This window comes from Terrapene carolina, unplaced genomic scaffold (assembly GCF_002925995.2).
Source record: "Terrapene carolina triunguis isolate 2854851 unplaced genomic scaffold, T_m_triunguis-2.0 Scaffold633, whole genome shotgun sequence".
Classification (NCBI taxonomy): Eukaryota; Metazoa; Chordata; order Testudines; family Emydidae; genus Terrapene; species Terrapene triunguis.
This window is the reverse complement of record NW_020664984.1, coordinates 2,880,000-2,889,613: the sequence shown is the minus strand read 5'-3', so window position 1 is coordinate 2,889,613 and position 9,614 is coordinate 2,880,000. Positions and strand designations below refer to the sequence as shown.

Below are 9,614 nucleotides of genomic sequence, written 5' to 3'. Positions count from 1 at the left end.
TGTGTGCACTGCCATTGTAACTGTGAGTGAAGCCATTGTAATTGTGCGTTGGGGGTGCGTGTGGGTGCAGCTGTTGTAACTGCATTGGGGGGTGCGTGCCAATGTCAGTGTGCCGTTGGAGTGTGTGTATGCGCACCATTGTAACTGAGTTTGGGGACAGGGGGTTCACACGCCATTGTAACTGCACCTTGCTGCTCCCCAATCAACCTTCTCCTGTTTCCCCTTTCCCCAGCGGGAGGCAGGGCTTAGACATCTAGCCGCGTTGCTTTCGGTCTCATTTCAACCCCCTGCAGCCCTCCCTGCCTGAGTGCTGAAATTTTACAAGGGCTTTCCCAGCCGCACTCAGATCCTGATTTCAGATTCATTAGCCAGTAAATAAAATGGGTCTGCCTAAATGCCGGCTACTGCGCTGTACTGTGTCATAGACGCAACCCCCATGCCCCTGCGCCGCCACCGCTGCTCAGCTCGGGTCAAGCAGGCCCAGCTGGAGGCATGTAAGGTCTGAGTCTCAAAGCCGGTGAGCTCCCTCAGCTCCCCCTGACCACAGCTGGAATGGTAGGTGATGGGAACGTCTTCAAATCAGGCCTCAAAGTTGGGCTTCCGGAGACCAAGGCGCCCCAAGTTAGAACAGAGACCCACACCCCGTGATTCCTGCATCAAGCCCCTGCCTTCTGGCTGAACTACAGCACATCTCTTAGAAAGACATCCAGTCTTGACTTGGACTCCGAGTGATGGACAACCATCACGTCTCTACGTAAGCCATTCCAGGGTTGCCTCCTAGATTCCGTCATGATGTAGAGGCAACCCCATTCCTCCAGAGTTCCTGTTTGCAGTGGGGAAGATGACGCCGTCTCTTCGAGCACCAGCTCCTTGTGTGGCTGGGTTGTGTGTATTTGTGCTGGGACCCCCCTGATGGTGAGAAGAGTGGGCACGATCCCGCTGTCGGATCTGAGCTATTCTGCGCATGCTGTGAAGAGCCCAGCAGGTGAATTACACCCCAGCTATGGGTCTGGCTCCGAGACAGGCTTAATAGCTCAAAGCAAACTCTCAAAGTCTTTGGGCTCAGCTCTCTGAATTCCCATCTGCAGTAGGTCATTCCGGTTTGCCTTTATGCCCTCATAGTTTGGGGTTAGTGGCCACATTTTCTGTGGTTACTTGGGTTTTTTTGCAGATTGCTTTATAAATGATCTTGCTATATTTTATGGTTTTGCAGATTCATGCCTTTTCCAGCACTCCTCACTAACTGGGTCTCATTCCTGCGTGACTTATATGTTTTCCAGGATGCTCTGTGCCACAATAATACCGTATATTTATATAGTGTCTTCCATCCAGAAAGCTCAGAGCCCCTGGGTGCTTTTGGGTTCATTCCCCTGCCACTCGAATGCAGCTATCTCTGGGGAGGAATGCGGATGATGTCATGCCAGGAGGAGGCAGTGTCATCACCATGAAGCGGGGTTGTGGTATTTGCCTCCTACAGCAAAAAGCCAAATGTAGGCAGCCCTACTCCAGGAGAATCAACTTTTGGACCAAAATCAACCAGACAGAATTCCTACTGTAGCTTTTCTGTGCCAAACTGAGGAAACAAGTCTGCACATGTTTGAAGGGGAAAGACCACAAGTAGAAAGAGGGATTTAGCGTGATACAGCAGAGAATAAATAAATAAGAGTAATGGGGTAAAATTAAAGGAAGAAAAGGAAAGCTTAGGTGGAATATTAGGAAGACTCTGAAGGTGGCGAGGAGATGTAGGCTGTGGAACAGTCTCCCGAAGAGAAATTCTGGAAGCTTCATTTTTTAAACCACCCTGGACAGAACATTAGTAAATGCACCATGGAAACCATCCACTATGGGCCAGGCTAGATGACTTTGTAGATCTTTTCCAGCTCTGATGTCTGTGGTTTCTTCAGCTGGTCAGAGGGGTCGCTGTTGTAAAACGAAAGGCAAAAATACAGTAGGAGGAGGAAGCCAGGACTGGGAACTGAACTTGGCTCCCCTACAGGGCACTGCAGAGCATTAGGATAGCTTTAGGAAGATCCAAAGCCCATTGAAGCCAATAGGCTCTAGCTTCCGGGCCAGCAGTGGAGATGCATCTGCTACCTTTGGTTTTACCCTGGTTGCCTGCCAGCCATGGGTCTGGGCAGGCACTTGACTATGGCGGCCTCCCGAAGCCCTTCTGCCTGTCCCGTCAAATTCCCGCTACCTGCTGCATTCTTTGCGCCGTGCTTCCGTGCCCTTCTGTGGTTGTGGGGTAGCTTCCCCGAGATGGTCAAATTACGGAGCGTCATGTTGTTGAAGGGAAACCAAAGCCCAGTGAGCACTGAAGTGCAAAGGGGAGCGAAACAAGCCAGCACCCGGCACGGATTTACGGAACTATTTACAAGGGTTGTTTTCCAACAGGAAGATCATACCAAACATGACCAGAAGGAATTTGTCTTTGATACAAGAATGTGTGCATGATACTTTGGGGTTTCGGGGCCACAGTCTTCCCTGCTTTAGCTGATTTGCTTGCAGTGCAGTCTTGCTGTGCGTCACGTTGGCCCGTTACCACCCTGTCTGCCGTGGTGAGCTGGATAATCATCTGCATCGTCATTGAAACCACATTAAACACCAGGGCTGGGACCTCAAAGGGGACTAAGGGAGTTTGGTTCCCAATTGGTGCTGGAATTCGACCGGAGCTGGCAGCTGTCTCCCTTAAACTCCTGTGGGAAATTCCAACCCAATGGTGGGTGCCGAATTCCTCAGCCTCATGGCACCACACTGGCCATACTCAGCATGTTGGAGGATCGGGAGCAGCCCGGTCCTTGGTCCTGGAGATGTTCACCTCCAGGTCACTGGTTCTCATCCCTGCCCAATTTGTGGTGACCAAAAGCCACAAGTAGCTACTGGGTGACCTCACTCCATTTCCTAGCAGCCACTCTTCTGCCTCCAAAGCCCCTCTGCTGCAGCTGGTAATAACTGGCTGACTTAGCCGAAAGCACACACTTTGAATGGGTCTCCGAGATGCATGAGCTGCCTCCTCATGGCAGGGCATATGGTAGAGCCACACTGGCCGGGGGCAGTGAGGAAAATGCACCAGCGTGAGGTCTCCAGGGCTGGGAAGCCTGCTTTCAGAAAGGCCGTTCATTGTACTGTGTGCAAAAGAGCTCAAGGAACAACTGTACATGCTGCCTTCCCTACACGTTTGCCAGCCAACGCATGTTTCAAGGCTGCTTTGACAAACCAGCCATGCCGTTTCCTGCAGTTTCATGGCAGCTCCATCTCTGGGAGAAAAGAAAAAAAGAATTCCCCTTCGATCCAGACACTAATGGTGTGAACAGGCAATGGCGCTCTTAGTGGACCAGCTTCTTAGCACAGAGCCAGGCAGGATGTGTCAAGGGAAGAACCCCTGTGCGTGATGGCAGAGGGTCAATCAGCCAGGCTGGTTAGCTCCTTCCTACTGCTCCAGTCTGCTTCTAGAGATCTGTGTCCATAGGTTACCCGGCCAACTGGAAATTATGCTGAGCTTTCAGTTCATATAGGGCCTGGGAGTTAATGGGACCTGTGGATTTGAGCTCACTGGGAATGGGACTGGCCCTGTACATTGCTCTCAGCTGTGGGCAGTGATCCTCATCCTGACGTTCCGATCAGCCAAGTGTGCCACTGAAGTCAGGGGACAGTGAGCAAAGGCAGGAAGGGGGACCCGGCTGGTTTCATCCTGGGGAGTTTCTAGCTTATTCTTTTGTTGGGTGGGGCAGGTTGTTTTTTTGGGGGGTGGGGGGGGGGTTGTCCCCATAGTCTGCCAATCCCATGAGTTCCAGGCAGATCTCAGGGTGGAAGAGGGGGCATCAGCAGGAGGAAAGTGGAATCTGCATAACAGAAATTGGCAGACTGATATAAACTAAAAGAGACCAGTCTCAGGATTTTAATCCTCCTAGGCTTCTCTCCACGCAGCCCCCTGGGCCTGCACCATCCACTTGTCTGGGGTGTGGCTCGCTTATTGACAAAGCCATGCTAGTACACTAGACAGACGGATGACGGGCACGGTGTGCATGCGCAGTAAGACAGAGCCCACGCTGCTCTGCTCTCTCCAGGTCACTATGCAGCTTGTGTTCTGCCTCCTGCTCCAGCCTTGGCGCCGGGTTAATTTACCCTGCAGAACGACCCCTCGGTGAAAGGCAAGAAGCTGCCACGCAGGGCACGGAATAGCGCCCGGGGTCTTTGCCCCAGATAGCCTAATCCAGACCCACACTGGGCGACGGCCTGCAGGAAGTGCCTCTGCTTGTAGATGGCAGCTGCTCCGCCTTTGGGATGGAAGCAGCTCCGCTGGCTACCTGGGAGCGGTGCCCTGGCCACTGCTGGCCGACGGGCCACGGCTCGAGAGCCTGAGGCCTGTGAAAGGCCAAGCAGCCCTTGCTGAGCCCAGGAGTAGCCACGGCAACTCCATCTCCCTCCGCCTCATGCTGAGGAGGGAAACATGCCTCATTACGCTAGAAGGCAGGGAGAGCCAGATTGTATCCTCACTAATGTGCTTTCCTTGGATCCTCTCTCTCTCTGTGTAACACACACCCACGCCCCCCCCACACCCCCGTTTCTATGCACAGCCTCCTATTTCACACCTACACACCCATCCAAACCACTTCCGATGGCCGTTAAAGAGAGACACAGGCCGCTCCACCTCTGCGCCCCCTCAGACTAGTGCTCCGGCCATACACAGGGCGCTGTTGGCCAGAGCCGGGCCGCATGCTCCCGCTGTGGGGACTATTTCACCGCGTGGTGCTGGCTTCTGGCTGCCCTGGCACTCACCTGCTGGAAGTTAGGCTAACAGATGGAGGGCTCCCGTTGGGCCTGTCACACAGCGAGGCTGCCTCCGACGCTGCCTCCCACTCACGCAAAGCACTGATCCATCTTCCCGTCGATGGACTCGCCCCTCTGCTTTCCACTCCACAAGGGGCTCTTTTCTGGGTGGCCTGGCCTGTTTTCCCAGAAGTTCTCAGGAGCCCTCCCTACGGCCACCCGTGTCTTGGAACGAGGTCCCCTCACTCGCCTCAGGAACAGGACGTTCCGCCAAGGCCTTAGAAAAATACATTTGCACAGCACAGGTGGAGTCAGCTGTTTCCTTAAGAGGCAAAACTTACCCTCCTTTGGGCCACTCTGCTCGCTGGGACAATTCCTTACGAGACCTCCTGGCCCCTGTCTTACCCATTAATCCAGCCCCTCCAGCTGTGACACAGGGAGGTGCCTGCTTCAATCTCTGGTAGCTTGGCAAAGAGGGCAGCTGCCCCATAAGCTTCTTCTGCTAAGAGAACACTTCCCCTGAGTGGCCGAGGCCCTCAACTGGGCATCTTGGCTGACTCACCAGTGCGTTATACGAGTAACGATATATCGTGGGCTTGTTGTTGTCTGCAGGGATGATGGACAGTCAGGGGGACTAGGGACCTGTTTGCCTCTTTACCCATTTTTCTAGGCATCCTCCACTCCTAACCCTTAAAGCAAATTCAGAGAGGATGACACACTTTACCGGGCAACTGATGGCTGCCGATACAGTATCATTTCCCACTAACCGCCCTGAACCTGCTCCCATTGCAAGTTCCAGCAAGGGTCTGAGAAGTCAGAGATGGAAAAGGCCAACTGGCTCATTCCAATCCTTCCCTCCCCAGCCAATGCAGGATTGTTCCCTACAGGGCATTCTCTGAAACCACTCTCCAATCGAGTTATACAGGTCTGAAGTAATGGGGCTTCAGGGTTGACAGGACTGTGACCTGCAATAAGGCTGGAGGGTCAGGCCCTTCAATTTAGTGATGGAAAAGGCCTGGTGGGTCCTACCCAATGCTTTCCCGCCCTGGGCCTGTATAGCATTGTTCCATACAGAACTACAGTATATATTCTCCAGTGCTTCTGTGATGGTGATGTCATATCATATGATAACACTCTTTCCATTCCACTAGTATCTCTTGGAAAGTGTTAAACACCAGCTACTAATGTTAGACATTTTAAAATCAGCAGATCTGGTTAATCTGCACCCAAGAGTTTTAAAAGAGCTGGCTGCGGTGCTCACTGGACTGTTAATGCTGATTTTCAATAAGTCTTGGAGCACTAGGGAAGTTCCAGAAGACTGGAAGAAAGTTAATGTTGTGCCAATATTTGAAGAGAGTAAACAGAGTGACCCGGGTAATTATAGGCCTGTCAGTCTGACCTCAATCTCAGGCCAGATAATGGAGTGGCTGATACAGGACATGATTAATAATGAATTAAAGGAGGACAATATAATTAATGGGTTTATGGAAAATAGATCCTGTCAAACGACCTTGATATCTGTTTTGGACGAGATTACAAGTTTGGTTTGTCACGGTTCAGAGCAGCAGCACCTGTATTCCCCCCCTCTGTCGTCCAGCAAGGGGATCCATTTTCAGGTTTCTGGTTCCCCAGCCATCACCTTTCCTGGGTGGAGACATGTGTCTCTCTCCCTCCTAACTGGGGTTTTTCCAGGCTGAACAGTTCCCTGCCTACACTACGAATTCCCCAGCAACACAAACTGCCTCAGCTGATCGGCTTTGCCTTCCTTCCTCGGGGGCTAATAATAGCCTAGTTACCCACAGTTAAGTTACCGCTCTTTCTAAGCAAGCGCATTCATTCTTAAGGGTGTCTTTCCATTGGATCAGGCCCAGGGCCATGTCCCTCCTCTGACCCACACCAAACCCTCCTCCCTGTGTTGGGGTACAGGGGACCTCTTTTGCCATTTGCACAGAGCTTGCCCTTCCTGCGTGGGCTCCCCAGTCCCCCCTGCCCTGCTGCAGACCTTGCTTGGCTCAGTGCCTGCTACGTCCCTGGAACAGCAGGGCTGGGGGCAGATTCTGTTCCCCACTGTGGCCGCGGAACAGCGCTGTGTGGATTGGGAACTTCTGCAGCGTGTAGCTTTCGAACGGCAGGACACATGCCAGGCCGTCCTGCCTGTTTGGTGAAAAGGTCATAAAAATAGGGGAACTATTCAGCTCCCGGCAAATTCTTTAGACACAGGCTGGGGCTCTGGGTTTTTCTCCACGCTAAGGAAACCTGGCTGGGGAGGGGAGTTGAGAGACATGGGGGTGGGGGGTAAAAGGGAAAGAAAAGGAGGTAAGCTTGTAAAAACGCTGCATGACCTAATTATTGTAAATACATTGCACCGCAAACCGCAGCGCTTCCTCGGCAGACAATGCCCTGGTAACTACTATTCCTGCCCCGGAGCTTTTGGGAAAGACCACCTACGTTCTTTGACGCATTTTTGGGCCCGGGCGGCCCCTGGCTCTGGAAAATCCATCTCAGCCCTATTTTCAAATATCTCCCTCCCGTCTTTCCCAAACATTTGATAACTGGAAATATTTAAAGATCCCATTGACGCTAGCCAGGAAGTTATCTTTATGCACCTTTTCCTGCAACTAAATATTTCAAGTCCCATATGGCAATTAGGAGGTGATAAAGGGCCGGTGCGCCCACGCAAAAACAAGAAGAGGAAAAAGCATTGGCCCAGGTTAGGCGAGGATCCTTTCAAGCGGCGAGTGGAGTATTTCACTGCGTTTGTCACCATCTGTATCACCATTAACAAAATTTATACTCCATTAATTTTACTCACAAGGGGACTTAGTGAAGCACTTTAAGTACCTGTGCTGTGAGATCTTTCAAATAGAACAATGCGACTGAAGGGCTGCTGACGCACACTGCTTTTTTTCTGGGTTGTACAATAACATTGTGCTGCACCGGGCTCTGGTGGATGGGGTCAGAGCTGCTTATCTGGGTGTCATAGGCCTTAAATGGCCATCCGCGATTTTCTGTTTGCTCAAGGGTTGGGGTCGGTGCACCAGAAGTAAGAGAAATTGGGTTCTATCCCTGCTTTAGCTGTCGAGTTCAAAGTGATTGTGGTGTGCAGGATAGTGACATGCAGGAAGTCAGAGAGGCAGCATTGTCCAGGGGCTAAGGTGTTGGATTGGATCTCAATAGACCTGCGATCTGTTCCTGGCTCTGACACTGACTTGGTCTGGGACCTTGAGCAAGTCATTTTTCCTTCCTACCTCTGGTCTGTTTAGGTTGTAAGCTCTTGGGGCAGCAAAGAAATAAATAAATAAATTAATGGAGATATCCTATCTCCTAGAACTGGAAGGGACCTTGAAAGGTCATCAAGTCCAGCCCCCTGACTTCACTAGCAGGACCAAGTACTGATTTTGCCCCAGATCCCTAAGTGGCCCCCTCAGGGATTGGGTTTAGCAGGCCAATGCTCAAACCACTGAGCTATCCCTCCCCTCAATGAAGAAGCAGGGCGGGGGTGGGGCCTTGGGGGAAAGGGTGGAGTGGGGGTGGGGCCCAGCCAATTAGAAACTCGGTGCCTATGTCCCGAGCCCCGCACCTCTCTAGGGACGGCCCTGTGTCCAACAGAGGGTTATTCAAAAGCTGGGCTCTGCGGGACTCATGTTACGTCTATTTCTCCTTCAGGGAGGCGTGACAGACGACAAGAGCGACGATGGCAAATCGGTTTCGACCTTGAGCTTCGGCGTCAACAGACCCACCATCTCCTGCATATTTGATTGTAAGTCATCTAGGATGCATGGGTGACATTCACAAGGCCCAGGCACCACCTGAGATCCAGTGAAGCCCAGAGGGTGCCTGGGCTTTGTGCTTGTCTCTCTGCACAGGGGTAAATTTCACCCTAAATCTCCCAGTTTACCTCACGTCCGTTCCCCAGTACCTGAAGGTTCAGCTCATTTCCATCCTGAGCAGAGCAACGCAGCAGTCTTGATTGGGCCTTGACGTAGGTGTGTCCAACATGCTGGTGTATCATATGTGTTCATCTAAACGAGATCCTCTTTCCATGATGTACAATCTTGAGGCGCGGATGGGACTTTTGGTTTTTGTGGTGTTTTTTGCCACCGACGAAAGCCTTGTAATATCTGCTCCCTGGGGACTCACCTGCTGTCAGGATGAGGCGAGGCACCAGAGGAAGCAGACCAAAAAGAAGAGGTTGGGATTGAATGTAGATTTGTTTATATAAGGGTTAATAAGACCAGGATCCACATTTTTAAAAGGTGCCCAGGGCCAGGTTTACACTACAAAGTTATGTTGGCACAGCTATGTCAGTCAGGGGTGTTAAAAAAACCACTCACACTCTGGTGACATAGATGCCAGGGAACCTCAACCCCCCCACTGTAGATGCAATTATGTCAACAGAAGAGTGTTTCTGTCAGCTCAGATAATGTCTTTCAGTGTAGTGGGGGTATTCTGCTGGCAGAAAAACTCCTTCTGTCAGCATACATTGCCACACAGGGGTCCTGTGCCTGGAAGGATGTTTTTGTTTGGTGAAAAAGCTGGGAACAGCAAAGGGAATGGGGATGGGGGTGAGACTTATGTCATTGCATCCACAACTAGGTGGACGCACCGACTCGCAGGATGTGTGCGATGTGCAACCAGCTCTGGGGCTTTAGGGGAGAGGATTCCTCTATGGAACACCACCTTCTGCTCCCTGCAGGTACACAGCTCAGCTCCTAAGGCTGAGTATTGGAGACAAGATTTGCCCCAATGAGCGTCAGTGTGTGGTCCATCGGGACAGTGCAGGGACCTGGTGCATTTCCCATGCGATTGTAGTGGGACCAAAAATATGGTTTTCACAACTCAAA

The 9,614-nt window shown here is 51.7% G+C and overlaps 1 protein-coding gene across 1 annotated transcript in view; it reads left to right on the top strand.

Annotated features, from left to right (window-relative positions):
* Positions 1 to 9,614, top strand: part of DYSF (dysferlin) — a 270,372-nt gene that overhangs the window by 140,351 nt on the left and 120,407 nt on the right. Inside the window, exon 30 of the mRNA XM_029913433.1 lies at positions 8,437 to 8,530. Coding sequence (XP_029769293.1) covers positions 8,437 to 8,530 — 94 coding nt within the window. The remainder of the gene's footprint in view (positions 1 to 8,436; positions 8,531 to 9,614) is intronic.